General features: G+C 50.3%; 1 protein-coding gene and 1 pseudogene across 2 annotated transcripts; one reads left to right on the top strand and one right to left on the bottom strand.

The window, feature by feature from the left end:
- Positions 1-1,260: 1,260 nt before the first annotated feature.
- On the bottom strand, positions 1,261-17,060 carry STK11IP (serine/threonine kinase 11 interacting protein). 2 transcript variants are annotated; one of them, XM_019741860.2, is made up of 25 exons: positions 16,963-17,060; positions 16,724-16,809; positions 14,146-14,351; positions 13,871-13,945; positions 13,554-13,649; positions 13,073-13,180; positions 12,888-12,959; positions 11,674-11,800; positions 11,290-11,393; positions 11,062-11,157; positions 10,771-10,812; positions 10,427-10,561; positions 10,163-10,247; positions 8,379-8,687; positions 8,014-8,219; positions 7,222-7,338; positions 6,957-7,134; positions 5,216-5,452; positions 5,011-5,114; positions 4,033-4,130; positions 3,766-3,944; positions 3,467-3,548; positions 3,176-3,246; positions 2,418-2,665; positions 1,261-1,647 (listed from the first exon to the last, which is right to left on the bottom strand). In XM_019741860.2, exons 2-25 carry the CDS (start codon positions 16,782-16,784, stop codon positions 1,498-1,500), a joined length of 3,186 nt encoding a protein of 1,061 aa, XP_019597419.2. In that variant the 5' UTR covers positions 16,785-16,809; positions 16,963-17,060; the 3' UTR covers positions 1,261-1,497. The 2 variants fall into 2 exon arrangements, with proteins under 2 accessions (XP_019597419.2, XP_019597420.2); XM_019741861.2 differs by having other exon boundaries at positions 14,127-14,351; positions 16,963-16,990.
- A 4,738-nt stretch (positions 17,061-21,798) lies between these two features.
- Positions 21,799-25,055, top strand: LOC109452648 (UBX domain-containing protein 2B; annotated as a pseudogene).

Raw genomic sequence — 25,055 nt, 5'->3', positions numbered from 1 at the left:
GAGCACAGCTCACTCCCAGAGCCCACAGAATCCTCTGGCCCACCTCCACTCTCTGGGCAAGAGAAATGTGGGCAACTGTCACCAGCCATATCCTGCCAGTTCCTTCCAAACTGCCATTCCCATCCGCCCCGGGGCATGGGGATCATGTGATAGGTCCCTGTCCTAATTCCAAACAGGGAACAAGGCACAGGGCGCCACCCTGAGAACCCTGCAGCTAATGCTCTTCTCTAGAAGGCCTCCCCTCTCCACACTAGGAGTTCTTATCTATTCATGGTCCCTTTCCAAACCCTTCTTACAGCTCATCCCTTTCACCTGAAACCTAAAGATCCGTCATCTTTGTTCTCTCCAGTTCAGCCGGGAGGGGTGAGAATGACCCGTGAATTAATACGTCAGCTGTTATAACATCCCACCACACTCTGAAGCAAAGAAAATCTTCAGATATAGGGCAGCTGTACCTGCCTGTCCTGGTCAAGTGCAGGATTATTTATATTCGGCTCAAATTAGCTGAAGCCAAAAATTAAAAAGGAGGGGGTCCCCATTAGCTCACATGACCTAGAATTCCAGGGGTATCTGCCTCCGGGCACAATTGGACCAGGGACTCCAAGGATGCCAGCAGCACGTGTCCCTGCTTGCCCCACCTCTCAGCTCTGTCTTCCACGCTGCCAGTTCAGGAAAGCTCTCCCCTGGGGGTGAGCAACCCTCAGCGGGGAAACCTGCCTTTCTCAGTTGCTCCAGCAAAAGGCCGGGACTGGCCCTTTGTAGGCCAAGTGGGCTCCATGAGCACTCCAGACCAATCACCCTGGCCATGGAGACAGAGGTAAAGGAGTGGGGTCAACTCGGCCAGACCCCCGGCCTGCGCAAGGCCGTGCTGAGGAGGCGGGCAGAAACCAACAGAGGCCGACCCCACTCCACACACCCTCTTCCCAGTCACCCACTGCCAAGGGCCTCAGGCCCTCATTGGCTCCCAGTTGAAATTCCAGAGTGAGACTCTAAGTGGCCCAGCTATTCATAGGCAGTGATGTCCACACTGGGCCACATGGCAGGTGCGGCCGGCTGAGGGCTGGTGCCCACCACGCGTCAGGGGTCCTACTCGAGCCCCTCCGTGGGGGCAGAGGAGGGCTGGAGATATGCTCTCACGGTACAAACAAGGCTGCCTGGGCTGCCCACTGGGGAAGAGCTACAGGTGGGGCAGTTCCTGTTAGAAGAGGTACAAGAACCACAGCCCTCACAGCTGACACATCGAAGGACCTCCATAACATCTAAAACGGAAACAGCTTTATTGATACCTGAGAAAACAGTGCTGGAGAAACATTCCTACGGACCACTGAGCCTGTCCACTCAGGCCAGATCCTCCAGAGGCCCGACTGTGTCTCTCACCTTCCCTTGGGCCGTGGGTCATTTGGGGCCTCACTGGCCAGCACCCAAAGGCTAGAGTCTGGCAAGAGAACATCTGCAACCATGGCTCCTGCGGCCAGGGGCAGGGGCGGTGTGGAGGCCTCAGCGGTCAAGTTCTAGAGCATCTTGGGTCACAGTGCGGAGTCGGATGGAAAACAACTGTTCCCAGGGCTCCCGGATCCAGGCCAGCACGGCCGTCAGCTGCTCCAGACACACAACACGGAGCGCCCAAAAACTCTCCAGCCGGGACACCTGGCAGACCAAGCAGTGGTGAGGTGAGACTCACAGAGGGCCACACCAGTGGGAGGGAGGGGAGGCCTGGGGGGGGGGGCGGAGTGCTCAGGGAGCACCCACTGCCCCTCCCTCCTGGCTCATGGCCTCCTCCCCTCCCCAAGCCTGTGTCACTCACTCCCCACCAAAGATCCTGACTTTTTACATGGAACCCCATCAACACGAACTGAAGGCCCCCGAAGGGCTTTCACATTTACTATCTTGTTTCTTTCATCTTCCCTGTTTTCCAGAATGTAAGTTCTGGAGTCCATCCCAAGGAGTTGCTTGGGGTCGTTGCTGGCTCTACCACTTGTGACCTGGGCAAGTTGGTTACCAGCCCCAAACCTCAGTCTGCTCATCTGTAGTAGGACTGATAACAGTGCAGGCTGCAAAGGTGAAAGGGCTCGCACAAGGGCCCAATCAAACACGAACCCAAAGCAGCAAGAGCTGGGGCTTCAGTCAAGGCCGCGCAGCTAACACAAGGCTTGGCTCCAAGTCCAGGGTGTTTTCACGGCCAAAGCAGCCTCCCCTCTACTTACTGCTGTCCAAACACAGTGAACCTCCCAGTTCTCTGCACCCTACTTCTGTGTTCTCACCACCTGACTGTCCAAGGCAAGTTCCACACTGCCACAATTCCTAGCCTTCCTACCCCCACTTCTCACACGACACACCATACCCACTCATGATTTCTGTCTGTCTGTCTGTCTGTCTCTCTCTCTCTCTCTCACACACACACACACACACACACACACCTCATCATAGAAGACCAGCCGCAGATCCCCCGGGGCCGTGCGATACAGCAGCACGGAGCTCAGGCTGCTGAGTGGCTGCTGCTCCCTGACACGCAAGGACGGGCCTGGCCCCAGGGGCGGGGCCTCCTCAGAGGCCTCGCCAGATGCTGCTGGAAGAGGGGCCTCTGCCTGGGACCCTACAAGGTCCTCCTCTAACAGGTACAGGGTGGACGGAGTCAGCAACAGGGACACAGGGCAGGTAGCAGGGCCTGGAGGAGAAGACGCAGCGTGAGGCCCAGAGAGGAAGGCACGGAGGAGCCCAGACCGGGTGCTGCTTGGGAGGAGAAGCGAACCACTGAGGTGGCCACAAAAGCCGCCTGTGCCTCTAAGGGCCAAGGCCCTCCCTTTTCCAAACTCCAGGCATCTCCAGCCTCCAAAACCTGAGGTGCAAGACAAAGGAAGCCTGCCCCGCCACCCAGTGCTCTCAGAAAGGAGGATCCGCTCTCACCTTCTCCAACAGGATGAGGTGGAGCAGACCCAGCCAATCGGCTCCACTTCACAGAAAGCCTGGGCCCAGAAGCAAAAGTCTCTGGGCACCTGAGGCCCAGGCCACCTCCCAGCCCCACCCACAGAGGCCAGGAACACTGAGGGGGTCTCTTGGGTACGCCCATGAGTGACAGGAAGTCCAGACTCCAGGAACTGAGAAATGCTACAAGGGCACCCAGAGGCACTGGTGGCCCGGACAGTGAACTGGGACAAGAGGGGCACAGCGTCCTCACCTTCAACCAGGAACACCCGAAGATAGAAGAACCGGGGAGGGTCCGAGGAAGAGTCTCTTTCCAGCAGTGGCCTGAGGGGAGGCAGCAACCCCGGGAAGGAGTGGTCAGCGAGGGGTGGGAAGGACTCTGGGGCAGGAGAGCGGGAGGAAGGACCAGGCCTGTGGGCCTGAGGACAGGCGACCAGCCCAAGTGCCAGGGCCCGACCACGGCCGGGGCTTGTGGACGGAGGGCCTGTGCTCCCAGGGCGGCCGTGTGGATGCCAACCCTGGCCTCAGCCTCCTCCTGACTCACCAGAGTCGGTGCTTTGGGGTCACCTCCTCCTCCGTGGTGCTGACACTGCTTCTCCACGTGGGGGGCAGAGACTGCAAGACATCTGGACAGAGCCAGTCAGAGACAGGGGGCCCTCATGAACACCTCTTCTTTCCCAACCTCTCCACCTCTCAACACCTTCCCATTCTCCATATTTCTAGATTTCAGAAACTTCTCCGAGGGCTGAGTTCCATTACCTATCTTTCTCTACTGTGGGTGCCAGCCATGGGAGCTGTGACCGCCCTGGCCCGCCCTCCCTGCCTCTCCCTTCCCTCTCTCACCAGTGAGCTCCTCTAGGAAGGCCCGACAATGCTTGGCATCTCGGGGCAGCAGGACACAGCTGCCTGCCCCAGCCGCCCACTCCAGCCGCAGGCTCTGTCCGGCCAAGCCCAGCTCTATGCAACTCAGATCCTGTAGGGGGACAGCCAGGGCTGGCTGGAGCCAGCTAGCTGGAGGCCCGCTGTGGAGAGGAGGGGCAGAGTGGCCAAAAAGAGTGAGAGGGGAGTGAGACCCACAGGGGAGCCCCGGCCGCAGCCCGGCTCACTCACCAGATCTCCCCCGTCACCTTCAACACATAAAGCCTGTGGTCAGACACAACCACGAGACACAGACACTCCCCAGGCTGGCCTGCCAACACCAGTGGCACCTAAGGGGAAGGGGAAGTTGATGAGAAACGAGACCAGGGAGGCAGCTGCCAGACCGAGCGCTGACCGTACCTCCAGCCTGCTCATCCCCACAGCTCACACATCCAGCCTCTCCGTCGCCCCCGCCTGCCTCCGATTGCAGCAGGCTCTCAGCAGGTCTCCCTGCCTGGCATCGTGTCCCCTCCACTCCACCCTCCACACTGCCAGACTCTGTTCTAAAACACAAAACTGGTCATCACTCCCCTGCTCCCAACCCTCCAGCAGCTCCCGCGGCCCTTGGGATCAAGTCCAAACTCCTCAGCAGACACAAGAGGTTGCTCCTGAACTGGCCCCTGCCTGCCTGTTCAGACTCCTCTCGGGATGCTCCCTCTAACCGCCACCCCCATTCCAGCTGCCCCATCACAGGCAGGTCTCGCCACTAGCTCCTCTCTCAGGCCTCCGTGCACATGCTGCTTCCTTTTCCCACAACTCCTTCTGCTCCCTCCTCCGAAACTCATCCTTCAGGACTGGGCTTCGCCATCACCTCCCCACTCAGGCTGGATCAGATGCCCCTCTAGAGCCTTCGTGTGACTCCGCCCTTCACATCACACAACCGCTATCTACTGCTCACACCAGAATATAAGATCAAGGGCAGATCCTTAGTGTCTAGCCTAAGCTAGGTGCTCTGCAGAGGAGGCCCAACAACATCGTGTATTTATAACAATGACAGGAGTATCATTTATCGAGTGCTAGGTGCTGTGCTAGGCAGCTTAGAGACATGCGCTCTCACGGACGCCACGCTCTATATGGCGGGTAGTACACGCCCATGGTGAAGGAACAACTGAGACTCAAAGACCAAGGTCTGTGCTCAGAGGCGCGGGGCAGTGCTGGGCTGGCACAGACCTTGACGCAGCACTGGAACTCCTCCTGGGCATCGGTGAACACCTCGACGTCCAGGAATAGCCGGAGTCGGTGGTCCACCGAGCGGAGGCCAGAGCGCTCAGGGGCTGGGGACAAGCAATGGCCCATCAGCCTGCCCCGGCTGCTACGGCTCCGTCTCAGCTGCCCCCATAAGTGCCCCTTTCCCTCCCCAAACACCTGTACTCACGGGGGCTGAGGCTCCACCTGTGCTGGTCTGCGATCAGTGCCTGAGATGGGGCACTGTCGGCCCTGCTGCTCTGGTCGCTGGGGTCACTGTGGCTGGGAGGGTCATGGACAGCACCAGGGGACTGCGAGGGAGCTGACGCCTGCTCTTCCTGTGTCTTCTCCACACTGGGGGCTCCCACGGACAGAGCCAGGAGGACCACGTGGTCACTACCACAGTCTGGACACACAGCAGGAAATTCTGGAGAGAGGGGTGGGCACAGTCTCCATGAACCCCCCACACAGAACCACGACCCCCCGTCACACTCATAACGCTCCCCACCCACTCTCAGACTCACCTAGGCCCCCACCTCTGGCTTCGCGCACGACCCACCCGCCTCCCTCTGCAGGGCCCTCATTTCGGATTTTCTCAGAAAGGGCCAAACGCACCCAGGCCCTGCTCTGGTGCCCGCCCACGGCCCGGGGTTGATCGTGGCTTCCAGGCTCTACCAGCAACGTCTGAAAGCCCCAAATCCACAGATTGGGTCCAATTCCAGCTCTACCACTTAAAGACTGCCATCTAAGCTATAATGACAAGTCACCTAAGCCAGGCTCCCGCCTGTAAAATGGGGGCCGTGGCTGTGTCTATTCTCTAGCATTGCCAGGATGAGTGTCCGAAGCAGGTAAAGCAGCCAGGACACAGCAGCAACGAGAGAAGAACCATTGTTTGGGCAGCTGCAACACGGTGGGCCTGTGCTAGACTCTAACAGTAGTATCGCATTTTACAGGGAAGAAAAGCACAGATCAAACAACTGATGCCCCCTCCCAAGACCACAGAGCTGGGGGTGGCAGCAGCAGTGACTCTGTTTCGTGCCCTGTGCCTGGGGCCTTTATGTCACGTTAGCACCACGGGGCAAACTCACTCTCATCTCTGTTCTGATGAGGTGGCCGAGGCTCCAACAAAAGCAGCAATGTCATTAATGATGCCACCACTGAAGGGACACCCAGGCGCCACCTGACCCATGGAGTACAGAGTTCGGGAGGAAGGGGGGCTATTTCCCTGCACACAATGCACACAGTGCCCTGCTGCTGCCTGGGCAGGTTCAGGGCGGGGGGCAGAGATGGGTCCATTCTGTGAGTAACATGTAAACCCCTGCTCCAGCTGCAGCCAAGAGGAAAGGGACTAATAAAAAGCACACGTTTCAACACGAGTGTTATCAAGAACATTTCTTTCTTCTTCAATGTCTGCAAAGACACAGCTTTTTGACTGGTGTACAATGGAAAAAATCTCTCTTCTTAAAGAACAGAAAGTGAAGAGAAGCCACGAGGCATGGGTGGGGCTGAAGCCGCCTCCAAGGTCAGTCAGGAAGGACCATCTAAGCGACTCCCAAAGCATCACGCTCAGGGAGCAGCAGGACAGTCCGGTAACGCACTGAGGGCGCGGCAGGGTTGAGGTTGTTTCGGAAACACTAGCCAAAAGGGGGAAAAGCCTTCGCCTTATGAAAAAATGAGTACGTTTAAACAGTGACAAAGATTGTATTTCCTGACTTTCAGAAGGGGAGAAAAAAGGGATATAATTTCTTTCTCTCTTTCTCTCTTTCTTTCTTTCTCGCAAATGTAGGAGGCAGACGGTTTTATTTTTCCTCCAGGCAGAAAGATGGTCTCCTTTCTTCCCTGGGGGTCTGCCTCCACATTCCCTCCCTCAAAGCCATTTCCCTGTAACAGCAGGAGGCACGTGGGCAAGGAGGGCAGGGGCGGGCTTGTACCTGTGTTCTGGAACAGAGGCCTCCAGCCTTCCGCACTGTCCAGTCCCAACCGGGTCTCCACTGGCTTGAACTCGTGGCCACAACGTAGACACTGGAGTCTGTCCCCCAGCAGGTCTCTCGCTTCCCCAAGCTGACACCGAGCTGCGGTGATTGCTGGGGTCAACACAGCAAGCAGCTCCTGAGACGGGGGACCGGACGCAGCTGTGAGCAGGTGGAGCCCAGCCCCCAGCCTTCCGGTCGCCCACCAGCCTCCTGGGCCCCTCACCTGGACAGCGGCTTGGGCATCAGGCTCCAGCACCACATAACGACGTAAGTGCCGGTCCGGACAAATGTAAGAGAAGCGCAGAGTGAGGATGGGGGCCCCAGAGGGCAGCTCTGAGCCCTGTGGGAAGAGGGGACCAGGAAACAAGAGCACAGGGATTAGGGGATACCGAGGGCACAGAGGGAAACAATAGCTCTGCACTCCGTTCTAAAGCTTTTGCCCACATCTGCACTCCGGCCCAGAAGCTCTACTCCTGGGCCAGCCTTCTAAGCCACCTGGGGCTGACACTGCCCCCCAGCTCCATCCTCAGTGCCAATGAGAGACTGTGGGGACATGCAGCCTGGTACCCGGCTGTCGTGCGGGGTGGCCTGCGAGGCCTCTAGTCCCACTCCCCACATAAGAACGCAGGATATGGTGAAGCCAAAAAGGAACACCCACGGAGCCACAGATGAGGGAGTCACACCACTATATTCTCGCTGGCGGCATCTGCCTCTCTGCAATCCATTCTTGCTAGCTCAGCCACCATCTTCTTGCTAGCCCCCATTTTCCGCTAGCGTAGCCACAGCAGTTGTATTAGTGGCCAATGGCTCTCTGGTTACAGCTGATGGCCAACTAGCCACAGCTGAAGGCCATCCAATCACAGTTGATGGCCATTTACTATCTGAGCCAGCACCTTTCCACGTGAGGCCGAGAACCTGGAAATTGCACTCCTGGCTCTGTCCCCACACCGGTACCCAGAGCTGACTCCTGGAAACAGCCCAGCACCTCTTCCAGAACCCCCACACCCACACACACCTCGGGTACTGGTTCCCTCTGGGCTTGGGTCTCGGACTCTATCTCAGCTGCCTCCAGACTCTGGAGCTCAAGCCGTTCCAGGGTTCGAGCTGCTTGGAGTTCCACCTCAAACAGGTGGCTGGAAGTGACCCGGAGGAAGCACTGCCTGCCCCGCACGCCTTGGGGTCCCTCCAGGGGACACACCAATATGGGGCGACAGAGCTCCGCTGAGGAGAGACCAAGAGAGGGAGCCTGTAAGGAGGGAAAGGTACCAAGACTCTGCCCTCCCACAGAGAGGGCCTCTATCCACAAGGGCTCAGTCACACCACCCCTGGGTTTTCCTAACTCTCCCCAAGACCCTGCCCGTTGGGCCCCCGAGCACTCACCTTCCACTTCATTCTGCTCCTGCTCCTCCTCCTCCTCTTCCTCCTTTGGCTCCAGGCCCACCCTGACCTCCTCTGCCATTTCCTGTGGTGACTCGTTCTCTGAGGGCACAGGGCCAGTTGGGGGGCTAGGCATAGTCTCCGGGCTCAGGGCGTCTGGGGGCAGTGTGCTGAGGGCAGGGGTCTTGGCGGCAGCCAGAACAGGGGTCCCTGAGGTCTCCAGGTGATTCCTATACTGCAGCCAATCACGGCCAAACTGCTCCCGGAAGCTGTTCATGAGTTCAAGTTCTCGATGCTGCTGCACAAAGCGTCCTGGAAAGGGGGGGCATACAGCTTAGCCAGCCCGCACCACCCCCACCACCACCCCCGACAACCACAGCGGCTCCTGTGAGTGTTCCACAGGGTGAAGTAAAAGTGTGTGTAATAGGGTGGGGGTCAGAGAGAGGCTAAAGTCTTCCCCTCAGCAGCATGTCCCTAAGTGTGTTTTACGGAACACTATGGTCACATGCAATTCACAACTGCACATCATATGCTGCTTTTGGAAATTTGCAATACGAGGTGTCATCAAACAATACGGTGAATGTTTAAACAAAAAAACTTTATTACAGCAAAAGACACGTTGCCATTAATCCCCCTCAAAATACTCCCCCTCGCTTCAAACACACTTAGCCCATCGTTCTCGCCACTTTCTGAAGCAGTTCTGTAAGTCCTCTTTCATGAGTCTCTTTAGTTGCGCTATCGTGGCTGCCTCTGTCCTGAAATCATTTTGACTTTAGGGAAGAGCCAGAAGTTGCACGGTGCCAGATCCAGTGAATAAGGTGGATGAGGACACACCGTAATATTTTTATTTGACAGAAATTGCCATATGCCAGAAGTGATGTGTGACACAGAGCATTGTCATGATGGAGGATGATTTACGGCACAGTTTAAAACACACCTTCTCTCAACCATAGCTCACACCCGACTGACTGCACTGAACAAGTTGAAACTTGTCACACACTGTTACTAAGGTTTGATGTACCACTTCCCGTATTGAAGATCCCTGCCTTTCTGTTTGATGGCACTCAGCAGCAGCATTCACCGTATTTTGTGATCGCAACGAAAAGGCCCCATGTCACACATCACTTCTGGTATATGGCAATTTCTGTCAAATAAAAACTTTACGGCGTGTCCTCATCCACTTTATTCACCAGATCTGGCACCCTGCGACTTCTGGCTCTTCCCCAAAGTCAAAATGACCATAAAAGGTAAACATTTTGAATCAATTCTGAACATTGAGGCAGCCATGACAGTGCAACTAAAGACACTCAAAAAAGAGGACGTCCAAACTGCTTCAGAAAGTAGCTAGAATGATGGGATAAGTGTGTTGAAAGAAAGGGGGAGTATTTTGAGGGGGATTAATGGTAATGTGTCTTTTACTGTAATAAATTGTTTTTTATTTAAATATTCACCATATTGTTTGATCACACCTCGTACACACTAGCACATTTAAGGACCTGTGATGTCCTGGAGGAAGGACACCTCTTTGTCTAACTTAGCATCTCCCAAACATATCTGGCCATGGAATCCTTTTGACAACCCACAAAATTAATGTTCCTTGCAAAACACTTTGGAAAATGCTGCACAGAGGCAGTCTCTTCTCCTTCCCCCAAACTAAAAGGAAAAAGGAAAAGACCAGAAGGCATTCTACAATGCTCCACTCTACCAAAAATAAAGTTCTCCCTAACCAGAAGATTAAGGAGCACAGGCTGGGGAGAGGGAGGCTTGGGGGTAGGGAGGCGACTTACCAGCCGGGGAGGGGTCCAGAGTCCGGGGCTCTGGGTCTGTATCACTGGGTTCTGAGATACTTGCCCGCCTCACACGGACTCGACTCTGAGTTTGGATAGAAGGATGACACTCTATGAAAGCAAGGCCTGGCTGCCCACCCAACCTCACAAAAACCACCCCACCCACAGCAAGGGTAAGGCCTTACTATTCTCAGTCCAGCGACAACCCAGAGCCCCAGGAAAGGGACCCAACCCCAGGCACAGGGCAGCTTGGACACCATTTACCTTAACCTTACGAAGCGGCGGCTGGGCTATGACGCCCCCTGAGGACAGGCTGTCACTCAAGTCAGCGCCACCGGAGGTTTCGGTGGTACTCCCCACTGGGCAGGGCAGAGGTGGGGTCTCTGAGGACATGGAGGTCTGGTGTGTGACAACAGGAAGGAGAAAGAGGTCGGAGCCAGAAGAGCACCTCTGCCCTACCCACGCTGGACGAGAGACAGGCTCTACTCTCCAGCTGACCAGGAAGACCCTTACTCTGGAAACCCGTTTCCCTCAGCTCACACCCTCCCTTCCCGTCCTCCCAAACCAGTCCTTGCTGTCCCACTCCCGTCACTCCCCACCACACTAACCTGAAAATCAGTCAGTGACAAGACTTTTCCATCAAGAAGGAACTGAGCAAAGATAAAGGGGGAGGAGGCCGTGTTGGTGGAGCGCATGGCCTGGGGGAGCTCCAAGCCGGGGCGGGAGCCCTCCTAGGCCTGTAAGAAGTCAGGCTCAGCAAACGGTAACAGCATCATAAGCAGGGGGTCCAGGCTGGGCCCCGTCGCTAAGGAGGGGGTGGGGAAAGGCAAGAGGTGCAGGGGCGGGGGTGGCACTGGCCGGGACAGGGAAAGCGGAGCGGACACGAGAGGCTCACTCACCCCGGGAACAGCATCCCTGACTCGGGGTGACAAGTACTGGGCGGTGGCCACTCGGTGCGCAGGGTGAAACCACAAAGGGTTCCCCTCCAGGTAGAGCTGCGGGGCAAGGAGGAGACAGAGGTGGGCCTTGGGCCTCCCTGGGGGATGAAGGGCACTGACCACAGCAGCATGGGAAGGGGGGACAGGCGCAAGCCTGGCTCCCAGGTCTTTGAAGCATCCAAGTCTCACCTTTCGGAGCTCAGCCAGCGGCCACAGCGGCGACAGCTCTCTGTGTGCTTCCAGCAGGTTGTATGCCACGTCCAGGTGCCGCAGGTTCCTTAGCTGCTCCAGGCCTGGGGTGGAGGCGAAAAGGGAGGACAGGCATGTGAGTGAGAGAGAGGGTGGGGGGAGTGGGATAGGGTCAAAGGGGTGGGGTGCTGGGGGAGGATGCAGTAACAAGACAATCCTGGGTACCTCAGACCTGCCCATAAGCCCACATGAGGCTCTAGCAGTACATGGTTCCTGGGGCACACTGCCACCCTGAGTCACACACCGCCCCATCCCCTCCATGTTTGCCCTCTCCCCCTACTCTCTACCCCCCTCCCCCACACACACACACTCTCCTCCACTCACCATGCAGACTCCGGAGCTCATTGCCTCGCAGTATCAGGGTCCCCAGAGCAGGCCCTGAGGGTCCCATTCTCGGCACCAAATGAAGGTGATTGTAGGAGATGTCCAGATGGCAGAGCTCAGACAAGTCCTGGGAGGGGGTGGGGGGGACAAAGAGTCTCTCCTTGACCAAACTCCAGCCAGAAGCCTCTGAGCCCTCTTCTCAACTACGCCTCAACCTTGGCCTACGAAGACTGCAGACTCAGCACAAACGATTTCATCCACCCGCCCACTCTCCCACATTAAAAAACTTGAACAAATACTAGCATAGTTTCCAACAGCTCCAGCCCACATCCCTAGAATGACAACTCCAGCTCCCTTACATTCCTGCCTAGAAAAACTCAAGGTTGCCAGAAGAACTGAGTTTGTCCCAGGCAACACCTGAAGATGGGGCCCGTCTCTCAGCCTCTGTGGGAGGGGAGGGGCCTAATTTTGATAAGTACCAGTTAGCAAACCTAGACGGGGTGGCTTCACATGGACCAACGTGTCCTTCCCGCTTTTTGTAAATTTCCACTTCCCTGACTTCAGAGGAACCCGACTATAGACTTTGGTCAAGGAGGGAATCGGCTTAAGCCCCTGCTGGTCCCCTTCCCACTCTGTCACTCTCATGTGTCCAGTTATCTCTGTAGAAGTTGAACTTGAGTTCAGTTCACGCTGAATAGTTTATTACTGATTAAAATAGTTTTACAACTGATTAAATGCCACAGTAGTTTATTACTTAATAAACTACAGCGATACGTCATTATTATTAAGATCTACTCTTACCACTTTAACTAGTGTCCAGCTTGTTTATCTCTGATAGGGAGACATGGGAGAAGGGCTCGTCATCACCATCACAAGAGCTGCCCTGCTCTGGGCCAAGCCCTGGGCTAAGGAGCAGCAGATACTCTTCACAATCATTAACACTACAAAAGCAGGTACTCCTATGATTTCCACTTTATCGATGAAGAAACCAAGAGGTTACCCTGTGTCCCAAGTCACACAGGGATTATGAGCTGCGATTTGAACACTGGTTTGTCTTATGCTGAGCCTGAGCCCCCAAACAGCACTGCCTCCCAGGAGGTGGCTCCACGGGCGGCAAAAGCAGGTGGGAGCATAACCGGGCCCAGGAGAGCGGGTCAGACCAGAACGATGAGAGGCCCCAGCGGCGCCACCCCCAGCCAGGCTGTCATACTCACCACCAGGAAGCCCCTGCAGTCCTGGAGTTGATTGTGGCTCAGGTTTAAAAAGCGCAGAGCTGACAAGAGACGCTGGGGTGGGTGGGAAGAGGAAACAGAGGATCGGATACCCCCAGGCAGCCAGCTGGCCCCCCGAAGGGCCTATCCCTGTCATCCCCCAAACCGCTTTCCTCTGAGGCACTCACCAGTGAGCTGTCTAAGGCAGTCAGTGCATTGTAGCTGAAGTCGGCAGAAAGCAGAGCCAGCCAGGGCAGCGCAGAGCAGAGGTCGCCACCACAGGCTGACAGGAGCTCCTGAGACAAGGTGCTCGGTCACCTCCACTGTCCCATCCTCCCCACACCAAGGCCTCTCTCTGTGGCCCAACTAGTCACTTATTCTTTATACACTGAGCTCAGTCTGAAGATGCAGACTGAAAGAAAACCCTGGGCCCTGTCCCCAAGGAGTTCACTGTGGGGAGAGTAAGGAGGCAGACAGGAGAATATTGACTACAATATGGTCGGCGTGACTGTACACATACGGTCAGGCACCGCGTGCCGTGGGAGCACAGCGGAGGGAGCAAGTGCACAGTGCCGAGGGAGGTGGAAGGGGGCAGAGAAGGGGACCATCAGAGCTTGGTCCTCCGTGCTCCTCAGGAAAGGCACCCGGCTCACCGCCCATCCTCCTTACCTCCAGTGCCTGGATGCTTCTGCTGCAAACCAGGGTCTCCAGCTGGGAATAGATGCCACGGAGGCCGTGGAGACAGTGAACAGGGACACCTCGGAGCTGGGGCAAAGGAAGGGAACAGGGAAAAGGTGACAAAGCCAGCTATGGTACAGGGAAGCAGTACGGGGAAGAGAGTGGATGCCACATTACTGCAGAGCAATGGGTACTCTCAGGTCTGGTGCCCCCCACACCCCACCAAAAGAGGCCATCTCTCTTTCCCCATCCCCCAAAAGGCTCCCTCCAGCTGGTTCTGTGCACCAACATCCCCCAACACCCCGTACCTCCAGCTGCCGAAGGGACTTGAAGGGAAAAATCTTGATGGGCCCTTGGAGGCCAGGACGGGGGACATGGATGAGCTAAAAGAAAAACATTCAGGTCAGTAAAGCCTGGCACATGTCCCTTTCCTTGGCATCTCTTCCTTAGCACAGCCACCCAGAGTTGTCACATCTTCAGATCTGAGCCCTGAAGACTTCTTGCACCCATGCTATACCCCCAGCCCCGCCTCCACTGTTGTCCTGGGCTTTTTGTACATCCTACCCCATTCCCATCCCAGAACCTTGAGTGAAAGTGTTTTCTGCAGCACATCGAAGAGGAACTGAAGCTGAAGGATGATGGGGGAGTCGGTGGGGTGGGAGGGCAGAGCCACAAAGCCTGTCTGGCCAGGGCCCCACGGCCCCAGGTACAGCTCAAACACGTGGTTCAGCTGCTGCAGTGTGGCAGTCAGCAGGCTCAGTGTGCTACAGCCAGACAGGACCACATCCCCTGCAGGGAGAGGGGCAGACAGGAAGGAGGACGTAAGGAAACGGTCTTTCTCTTTATTCTGAGACTCTGTGACCCCAGCTTACACCCACTCCAATCTATATGTAGATTCTCCATTGCAGGATCAAACTTTGTATCTTCACTGCACTTAAAAGCCTTCAACAGCATTATCTTCAGAAAAAGAGTCCTGATTCTTCAGCCTGATATATGAGATTGCTTCACGACATACCTCCAACTTTTCTAAATTTTCTTTGCCCTTTTGATCTCAAAGCCAAGGCTGGTCTACTCACAGTGCTGGAAACAGAGTCAACTTGGTTCCCGGCTCCCGCATTTTCCAACACATCCCCTTCCACTCTGCCCAGCCCGACACCTACTTCCTTCGGGCAGCTTTCTCAATACACAAATTTTCACTGTAATTATTCATTTTATATAAAATTTTACTGGATGTTTCATCTTTTTGGGGGGCAGGGGGATGTTACAAAAGTAATATGCACACATATAGAAACTTTTAAACAATACTAAAATGCATGTCATAGAAAGAATAACCACTCATGATAGGTATTATTACTGCCCTCTATGTTAAAACTGCTCTCTCCAATGAGACTGTCATCCTTTAGGTCATCTTGGGTATTCATCACTGCACCTAAAAAAGTACAACTACAAGGTAGGTATGGAGAATTTTTTTTTAAGTTTTTTGAAAAAATAAGGACAGAGTCAAAGGATGTTGCAGCAATAGTACAAAGGGGTCCCCCTATACCTTTCACCCAGTTTCTCCCAATGGTTGTATTTTATATATAATATCAAAACCAGAAAATTGGCATTGGTACAATGTATATACAGAGAGTGCCAAAAAAATGTATACACATTTTAAGAAAGAAAACAACTGTATTAAAATTACGCTGATGGTCACCACTTTGAGCACATCTTGTAATTGCAGAAGTTAAACGTGACTTGTGTTCATTTTTTGTTATCGGTATGTATTGAGTATTACAATTTTAATACAGTTTTTTCCTTTCTTAAAATGTGTATACATTTTTTGGCACCCTCTGTATATATATATATATATATATATATATATATATATATATATATATATAGTCGTATGCCATTTTATATATATATATATATATATATATATATATATATATAGTCGTATGCCATTTTGTCGTATGTGTAGATTCCTATAACCAACACCACAATCAAAATATCAAACTATTCCATCACCACAAAGATTTCCCTCCTGCTACCTCTTTATAGTCACGCACACACACCATCATCCCTAACCCCTGGAGCCAAGTCAGAGTTTTGCTGAGTAAATTAACAAATCCTATAACCTTGCATGAAGGATTTTCTATGCACCAGACACTGAGGATAGATACAGATGTGGTTCAAGGACTTCTCCCACCCTCAAAGAGCCTCCCAGTCTAGAAAGGAAGATAAGACATGTGCAAAGTTAATAATATAAGCCAGTCGTAACTGCCGTACAGCGAGGTTTCACAGATACTATCAATGGGAGTGCAGAGAAATGGAAGGCAGCTAACATTCATTAGGTAATTGTACCAGACAAGTCTGTTACTTCATTTCAACTTCATGAGAATCTTCTAAAGAGCACTGTTAACCCCCTCTTACAAACGCAGAAATTGAAGCTCAGAGACGTTAAGAATCTTGATTGAGATCACATAGCTGGTAGGAAGTTGCTACTTCTGTCTGATCTCAAAGTGAAGGCTTTTCTACGACTAATGCCAACCACGTATTGCACTACTTGAGTCCACCGTGCCCAGACACAGAGAAGAAACTGTAACCGTAGCTACACTCATTTTGAGCACTTACTACACATGCAAACACTGTACTAAATGTTTTATGTGAATGAGAATTAGCTCCCACAACAAACTTTGAGTTAAATACAATCATTATGCCATTTTGCTGGTGAGAAAAACAGACTCAGAAAACTCAAATACTTTGGTGAAGTATGCAAGACAGTTGGGATTGCAACTCAGGTGGGTGTGACTTCTAATTGTGCTCTTAACTATGCTATGCTTTGCCACGCAACAATGATAATGACCAGTCCCTGATCTCCAAGGGCTGAAAGCCAAGTAAGGATCGCCTCCCTGTGAGAGGGTCAGAGAACGCACGGAAGGCGTGGCACTAGAATTTGGCCTCGAAGGCAGGCTAAGGTTGAGCTGTCAAAGAAAAAGGACACTGTAGGTAGCGGCACCAGAGCGAACAAATCCCAGAGAAGCAAAGAAATGAACTGACACCCAAACCCTCGTGACCCTAAACAGCTGCAACTCCATGACTCTTAAAGGGCGTGTCTCTGAAAGGTAGAAAGCACCCCCACCTCGCTGCAGCACCAGCTCAACCGGAAGTCCACTCACCGGACTCCCGCAGCAGCCCCGCGAGCTTCCACAACAGGGAGTCCCGCGGGACGGTCGTCATGGCCACAGGACGCTGGGGGCGGAGCCTGTGGAAAGAGGAAGCGGAAGAGCCTCAGGTAGGCCAGGACTCCGCGCAAACCAAGGCCTCGCGGGGAGAAGAAAAGCAAGAAAGAGAGTGAGGAAGAGCGTCCTCCATGGTGCCCTTTCGAGGATCATAAGGCCTGGTCAGCCAAACTCACCCTCCTGTGCGGTCCTCCAACCAGATCTGCAGCCCGGCGCCTGTCAATGACAAACAGGAAGTCCCACCCCGGAAAGAAAGCGAGCGGCAGATACTACCGGAAAGCACACCTCCGCTGCCGGAAACCACGCCCTAAGTCGTGCAAACGTGTCGGATGGGGGCGGTGCCCACTGGCTCGGACGGAGGCGGCCCTTCGGTCCCTGCTTCTTGGGCCGGGACTTCATCCCCGAGCTGGGCCCCCACCATCTCCACCCCTTAGTGGGGCCCTCGCAGCCTGGGGCGCCCGCTGGGTCCGCCAGGGCTCCTCCCCGGACCAGGGAGGAAAACCTGCCTTGCTTTTTGCAGACTTGGCGGGGAAGCAAAGTTTGCAGAAATTGAATTTGCTGTTAGGAAAAGACTTGTCCAAAGCAAACACTCATTTTCCAACTAAAAGAGAGCGTGTGTCCTCCATAGCAAGGAGTTTTTCGATAAGTGTGAAAGACCTGAAGCTGGCGGAGGTGCCACTTACGAGGTTCCCTTGGCGCTTTTTCCTTAATCTCCCTCCAAGCTCGTTTTTTTCCCTTCAGCGGTGTCAGGTATTCACATTAGTGATTGGGAACACTCCATGTACACCTAGTCCTTTGCTTTTGCTGTGCTTCGTCGCATCACACCGGCATCGAAAAGTAATTATTCAGGTTTGAAAACAGAAAACAGGTTCACAGAGGCTAGGTTACTTGTGAAGGTCATTCAATTAGTAACTGATTGCGCCAAGACTGCCAAAGTTTCTTGGTTCCAAGTTCCCCTTGGAGCTTTCACCTGGCTCCGGGTCAAATACTAACTAGATTTAAGCTTCTTTCAATGAAAAGTCTCTTAACGGAATTTCTGGTTTTCAAGGAGGGTTTGTTTGTTTTTGGGCTTTTTGGATTTTTTTTAATGAAGTGCCCCTTTCTGATTCATTTCAAAATGAATCTAGTTGAGAGTAGGAATAGGTTCATAATCATCTTTATCCCAAGTTGCAAAATTTTAAAGGTTGTATTTTCTAAAGATAAAATACTTTAAATGGCAATTTATGCCCCTAAACCATACAATTTGACATGGTATACTACATGTGATCTGAGCCAAAAGCCTAAAAGGGCAGTTAAATGGAATAAATTGAAGCACACTGTGAACAACAAAGCAGTATGCAAATATAAAGTTAAAAGGGGCTTGATATGTTTTTATTGAATTATTAATCCTGTAACCATGTGATCGTCAGTCCCTATTTATCGAATCACCTGGAACTCGGGAGGGAGGGTTTTCCCATATCATTGTCACTGCCAACTCTAAGCCTCTTAGGCAAGAAGAGACAGATTCTTTTGAAGTTGCAGTATTTTGAAACCTATTTCAGCAGTGCCTCCCAGCCTACAGAGTTTTTCTGAGAATTGCTCTATTCACACGGGTGACCCACTGTAGCCAAATTTGTTCTACAACCCCTTGCTTCCCAGAAATGTGAAAGTGGGACAGAGAGCAGCTAAGAAAGCGGAGCTCCAGAGGGAGAGAAAAACAGATCTACTGAGAGAAGCAGCAACAGGAGACAGCAGTTCTTTTTCTAGCCCCCTTTTGAGGCCCACTCCCCTTTTTGCCCTTTGCCTGCAGGGGAGGCTTTGGCCATCATCCAAAGAATTTTTTTTTTGGCCTAAGTTTCAGTGTATTTGTGTAAATTGCTACCCTAAGAACCATGACTAAGACAAAACCTTTTCAAAAACTTAAAGTCTAAAAAAGGAATAAAATTATTCCATTCACCATAACAGGAAGAAAAAAGAGAGAGTATATACCTAGAACATTTTGAGAAATATGCCAGATCTATAAGGACATTAGAAATGACCTAAGTAAATGAAAATGTAACATGTTCCTAATGAGAAGATTATTCAATGTAATTCAATATTATAATGATGTCAATTTAATGCAATTTCCTTCAAAATTCCAATGGGAAGATTTTGGAACTTAATAAGTTGATTCTAAAATTCCTCTGGAAGACTAAACACATGAGCACTGCCAAGGAATGTTGAAGAAAAAAAAGAACAAGAGGCACTAATAGGGGCCTTGCCCTACCAGATAGCAAAATGTCCTAGGAAGCCTCAGTAACCAAAGCAGCATGATACTGACACAGAGATAGACACATATTGATAGAAATACAGAAATAACCATGACTACATGAAAATTCTTTTATTATACACAATAAAATTTATTTTAATCGTATAAATAATGAGTTCTTCAGTAGTTTTGAGACAACTAGCTATCCATCTAGGGGACAAAAACTCAAGTTCCTTCCTTCATACCATGCACATTGAATTCCAGAAGGATCGAAAAGCTAAACACTGTTTTAGAAATTAAATCTAAAGTCTCTTCAAAGTCTGAGGTTCAAATCCACTTCTTACAGAATGATCTTTATTTAAAAAGGTATGCAATGTTATTTAAAAACAAAAATTGTCCTTGGAAAGTATTGTAATATATATAGCCTGCTACTGCATAATTTCATATTTCCATGAATGCATTTGGGTTTCTCAGAGAAATGCTATGATAGCACGCTCTTAACATACAACCACTCCTCTGAATTTTATTCCCCAAGAATAATACTCCACCTAAATCCGCAGCTGGACCTTCCAAGCACATGACCTAGACCTCCCAGCACAGCAGTGGATCTCACACTAGAGAGGCATGCACGACTCATCCACCTCAGGCTTCACACCCCACATCCACAATGTGTAAGGAGAGAAATGAGTTGTAAGCAGCTGCCACTGGTAGCTTCCTGCCAGCCCTAAGCCCCTAAGTTCCCTGGGGTAGCCTCCGCAACATGCATGCAATCAAAGAGGCAAGGAAAGGTGTGCTCATTACTAGTTTAGGCAGCAGGGATGGAAAGAAAGGAGAGGATATCTTCATACAAGAAGGACTAAGTCATTGGGGGTGACCAGTTAGCTCAGTTGTTTAGAGCGTGGTGCTAATAACACCAAGGCTGCCAGTTCAATCTCCACATGGGCCGCTGTGAGCTGTGCCCTCCTTAAAAAACAAAAACCAAAAACCGACAAAGTCAGCTACCGGGGAATACAGACCTCAGAGTCCTTGTCCAAAGCCAACTTGTTTCTGCTACCTTGGAGCATGCAACCCCCTGCACTGTTGTGCACAGGGAAACAGAAGTAATAGTTCATCTTTAAGACATGCGCCGTTGTCCTGGATCTAGACCTTACTACTCTGATGCTGCAGCGTCCTACAGCAGATCGGATGACAGACGCAAGGATTCCTTCAAAATGAAAATTTCACACTTGAAATTGTGTTTGTGGGTGGGAGGGTGAAATTGGGTGACCTACTTGTTTCATCAACTAGATATCTTCATGGAGTGGGAAAGAGGGGCAAATGGAAGAGAATGAAGAGGGGTGACCATTACCTCCAAAAATAGTGTCTGTGTGGCTGGTGCCACTGATCCCAGCATTGAGTAGTCAGAGGCAGTTTTTTTCTACATAAGTGACCACACATTGTGTCTCTTGGCTCTGCTACTAGACCTAGCCACAAAAGAATCCCAGGAATTGGCCCAGTCATGAAAATCAAACGTATGGGACAAACCAGCAACAATGGAGGAAGTCTAGCATGAGAACTCTGCATTGGACAGTGACCAAGCAAGCCCACTAGAGCCTTCTTCCAGGAGAGACTAAACATGAGATACACAGAGGGAAAGCTGGAGAGGCAGAAGCCAAGCTCAATGCAAAATCAGAGAAGCCAGGGGCTGAGAATGGCTGACTAAAAAGGAAGCAACAAAATAACAATATTCCAGTGACCCAGCAGCAGCTCTCATCACCCAGCCTGAGGGGACTTTGAAGTTCTGCACAAAATACACTAAGGGATTCCCTGAGTGGCTTTCTGGTAAACCTGAAGTCACCTGACAGTGCCTTTAATTCTTTTCGTTATCTATCCTGGAAACCCATGGAGTCATCTGAGAAGGGGTTACAGAGTGCTATAAGAAAGATGGGGACCTTGTGCTTAATTCAGAACCCAGAAAGGAGAAGATGAGATGAACACTACATTCTCCATTCCAGCTGGTAGGAAAAGAGCAGAAGCCTGATAGGAAATGTGAGTGGAGGTATCTATGGAGAGGGAGGAAAGCAGGCAGAGAGGAAGTCACTGTTTCAGACATAATCTGCAGAAGGCCTGTTGGCAAAGTCAGGTACATATGTGACATATGTCTTCCATCTCAATTCTCCCTGCACACAGGGCTGGAGAAAGGAGGGAGATGGTCCACAGTAAGGGAGGAAGCTGCAACTATATAGCAGTAAGACCTGCAATGAGAAACATGGGTCAGTGGGGAAAGGAAATGGGAAGAGTGAGGGCTAAGGGCTTAAGGTCTCCAGGGCTTAGAGAAGTGAAAGGCAAAGGCTGCTTTGGAATCTCAGAGCCTCTTTAGAACCTCAAAGTTAGAGCAGTCTTTCATTCTTTCATTCCTTCAACATGTATTTACTGAGCCCTGATTATGTGCCAGATCCTATGCTGGATTCTGGGTAAATAAAGGAGACAACAGTATTGCTCTTGTTCTCCAGAAGCAGGCAGTGTGGTGGAAGAGACAGACGCCAACAATCAAGTGTCAACATTGTGTTTGCTTCCTATTGCTGCTGCAACAATGTATATCAAACTTAGCTGCTTGAAACAACACATTTATTATCTCATAATTCTGAAGGTCAGAAGTCCAAAATGGATCTCACTAGGTTAAAATTAACGTGTCAGGAGAGCTATGTGCCTTTCTAGGAGAGAAATCTGTTTTCTTGTTTTTCCCAACTTTGACAGGCTGCCCATTTCCCTGCTTTGTGGTCCCGTCCCATCTTCACAGCCAACAATGGCCAGGTGAGTCTTTCTCATATCACATCGCTCTGACACTAACTCTTCTATCTTCCTCTTCCACCTTTAAGGACCCTTGTGATTGCATTGGGCCCACCTGGATAATCCATGATAATCTCCCTATTTTAAGGTCAGTGGATGAGGAACCTTAATTCCAACTGCAATCTTAATTCTCCTTTACCCTGTGACATAACATTTTCATAGTTTCTGGGGATTGGGATGTAGTCATCTTTGGAGGAGGGGGCTTTTATTTTGTCTACCACAAACATGATGCATATTATGGTAGAGATAGTGCTGTGGGAGATGGTTCCAGTCCAAGATTGCAAACTGAATACATGCTGCAGCCTCTCCCTCCCATCCCAAATGGTTAGAAATAATGGAAAAGTTATAAAACTAAGTAAATAAATTCATAATCGCCCAGGACAACGAGAGCCCTTGGTGGACCAGAAGCCATGATGAATCTCTGAAAGATGGATGACAGGTGGGAACTTGTCAGAGAGGAAAACCACAGCCCCAAATGTGCGTGTCACAGCAGACTGTCACAGGAGGTGAAACCATACCAAGAGCACTGTATGCCCAACGAGAGTGGCTGCTGGGAGCTCCTGACAGGGCACTGATTGTTCAGGGCGGCACAGCAGGCACCAACAAGCATGTCAGCTACTCCCCACACACTCCCTCTTCTTGTCTCCTGGGGCCAAGAGACTCCAGCAGAATTATCTGCCTCCAGGCAGGAGCGGTGGATGTGACATCATTAGGTGGGGACAAAAGACAGTGTTCCTGGTGACTGGTACCAGTAGGAGGAAAAGGAAGGACCCACTTGCAGATGAGCTGCCAAAATACCCCACCCAGCAGTATATGCCCCTGCCAGACCCTGACTGACAACACATTGTGATGTATGCCATGACATCGTCTTACATCCCTTTTGCTAAGGAGTGTACAATCAGAGAGGACAAGCAGTCTAACGGGGAATCTCGGATAAAGGATGAACTTCCAACCAATAATCACCAAACATTTTCAGAAAGTCAACATCTTGGAAGACATACTAAATCCAACGTACAGAACTTTCACCCAGTGAAATCGCTCATAGAGCAAGAACAGGACTTTAGAATAATGATAACATTCCTGGAGGCAAAAGGATATCACATTCACTTTTTTAAAAAGCAACTGAAAAATTGAACATGGTTATGAAACAACAAAAATCACCTCAGAAGAACAATCGGAATGAGCACAGCTAAAGGGTATGTGTATGACCCAGAGGAATGGACAAATATGTTTTTCTAACCCACAGTACAAGATAAAATACGAAAAGCATTTATTAAAATAAAAAGCTGAAATATTCAGAGGAATGATCTAAAACTTTCAATATCATCTAATAAAAGTTCTGGGGTAGAAAATAGAAAGAATGTGAGAGAAAGTTATATTTGAATAAATGAAAGAAGAAAATGTCCCAGAATTGAAGAAAACCATGAATTTTCAGATCGAAAGGGCCACCAAGTGCCAATCAGGATCTTTTTGGCACCAAAGGTTAGTTTTAAAACTAACATGCAGATCTAATGGGATGCAATTTCAGATGTCATGATAAGGAGGAAATCCTGAAAACTTCCAATGAGGAAAAAAAAAAAAAAGAACTACAAAGGTATAAGAATCATATTGACATTACATCTCTCACAGAAAAACAGGACACAAGAAGAAAAGAGAGAGGGTTTTTCAAAATTCAAAGGAAAAACACCTTTGAATCTAGAATTATATAAACAGCCCCACCATCATTCAAGGGTGAAAATAAAAAGACTTTTTCAGTTGGGGGCAGGGTTCAGAAAGTTTATCACCTACAGACTTACTCTGAAATAAATAAGAAAAGAGGATAAATCAGCACTAAGAAAAATGAGTTCAAGAGGAAGAGGCGAGAGGCAAAAACAATGGTGAAAACAAAGACTTCAGTAAATTTGTTCAAACTAAAGAGTAGGACAAAATAGACCGGGGGAAAAAAAAAGAGGAATAAAAGAAACATTGAAAGGATAAGAGCCCCAGGAGCTGGTGGTGAAAGATGGTGAGGGCAGCACCTAGCCCACAAAGTAAGAGAGGTCTTAGGGACTATGGACCCCAAAACCACAGGATTTGCAGAATTTAATCAGAATGTGAAGACCTTGCAAAAAAAAAAAAAAAAAAAACACCCCTGAAAACAACCAAAGTGATAATGTATCAAGAAATACATTGGCCTTGGCAGAATTATATGAAGATGAAGTGAAACGAAAATCTTCCAAATCTGATAGAATTAAAGTTAGTCTTAAAAACTGCATGAACACCATCTCAAAGGTTTTCCTGCTATTGAAGATGTGGTCACTTGATTAATATAAGGTGCTGACCAGCACGTCACGCCACTGTAAGGTTCTTTCTATTCAAGTGAACGTGAATAGTGGATTACAGATAATTTGGCCTTTTACTGGGAAAATTGTGAATGAATTTTTTCAAAGATACAAAGGAATATGGGACTGTCCCTCTGAACAAAGCCTCAAGACCTTTCGGTGATGATAAATCTGAGTCATCTACACTTAGAGGATACAGATCGGGTATTCCTTTTGTAAGCGGTCTGAATACATGTAATGGAGAAATCAGCTGCAGACTTTGCATAAACTGTGGGGCAACAATTTCAGTTTAGATGGTGGAGAAGTGAGACCTTACAATGACCTAACACATGCTTAATTTCTGGAGTCTGTTAAGGGAAAGGTGATTCTTATTGCATGCATGCCTGAAATTCAACAACTTACACGTATTAGAAATCTTTTAAAGTGGCATTATTGCTGGCAGAAGATTTAAAACAGGTTCCCCCAGGAACTTCTGCAACTGGTTCACGTAGGCCAATTTGGATATGGAAGACCATCAAGTCAAGAAGACATAAAACCTAGGAAAAGGTTCGAGACTTTTAGTGGAGAAAATAAAGTCTTACATCTGAAATAGGCCTCCTTCCTCCCCAGAAATGGAGGAGAAGTCAATTCTTAGGGCAGTTTTTTTCCTAACGATGATTTAGTGCCAATGACAAAAATTCAAATCAGGTTAGCAGATGAGAGCCATTTGATACAAAGATGCAACAGTGAGAACAGGATCTTGGGTGTCCTGGATTTTATTGTCCAGTCCCATCATGAATTTGCAACATTTAACTTTATTCTTGTGACTTCATTGGCAAACAGAGAGCTAACTGATGAAAGCCTGACACACAAAGCAGATATTCTTAACACTGTGATACTCCAGCAGCTATAA

The sequence above is a fragment of the Rhinolophus sinicus genome, linkage group LG01, assembly GCF_036562045.2.
Source record: "Rhinolophus sinicus isolate RSC01 linkage group LG01, ASM3656204v1, whole genome shotgun sequence".
Lineage (NCBI taxonomy): Eukaryota > Metazoa > Chordata > Mammalia > Chiroptera > Rhinolophidae > Rhinolophus > Rhinolophus sinicus.
Note: the sequence above shows the minus strand (reverse complement) of the source record. Positions and strands in the feature narration are given on the sequence as shown.

Excerpts from the sequence above, each read along its gene's own strand:
- STK11IP (XM_019741860.2), bottom strand. The coding sequence starts at position 16,784 with ATGACGACCGTCCCGCGGGACTCCCTGTTGTGGAAGCTCGCGGGGCTG. Across the intron at positions 13,946-14,145 it reads AGAAAACACTTTCACTCAAG|CTCATCCATGTCCCCCGTCC; the intron begins GTTCTGGGATGG and ends TTTTTCTTTTAG. Across the intron at positions 3,247-3,466 it reads ACCCCAAAGCACCGACTCTG|GCCACTGCTGGAAAGAGACT; the intron begins GTGAGTCAGGAG and ends GCCTCCCCTCAG.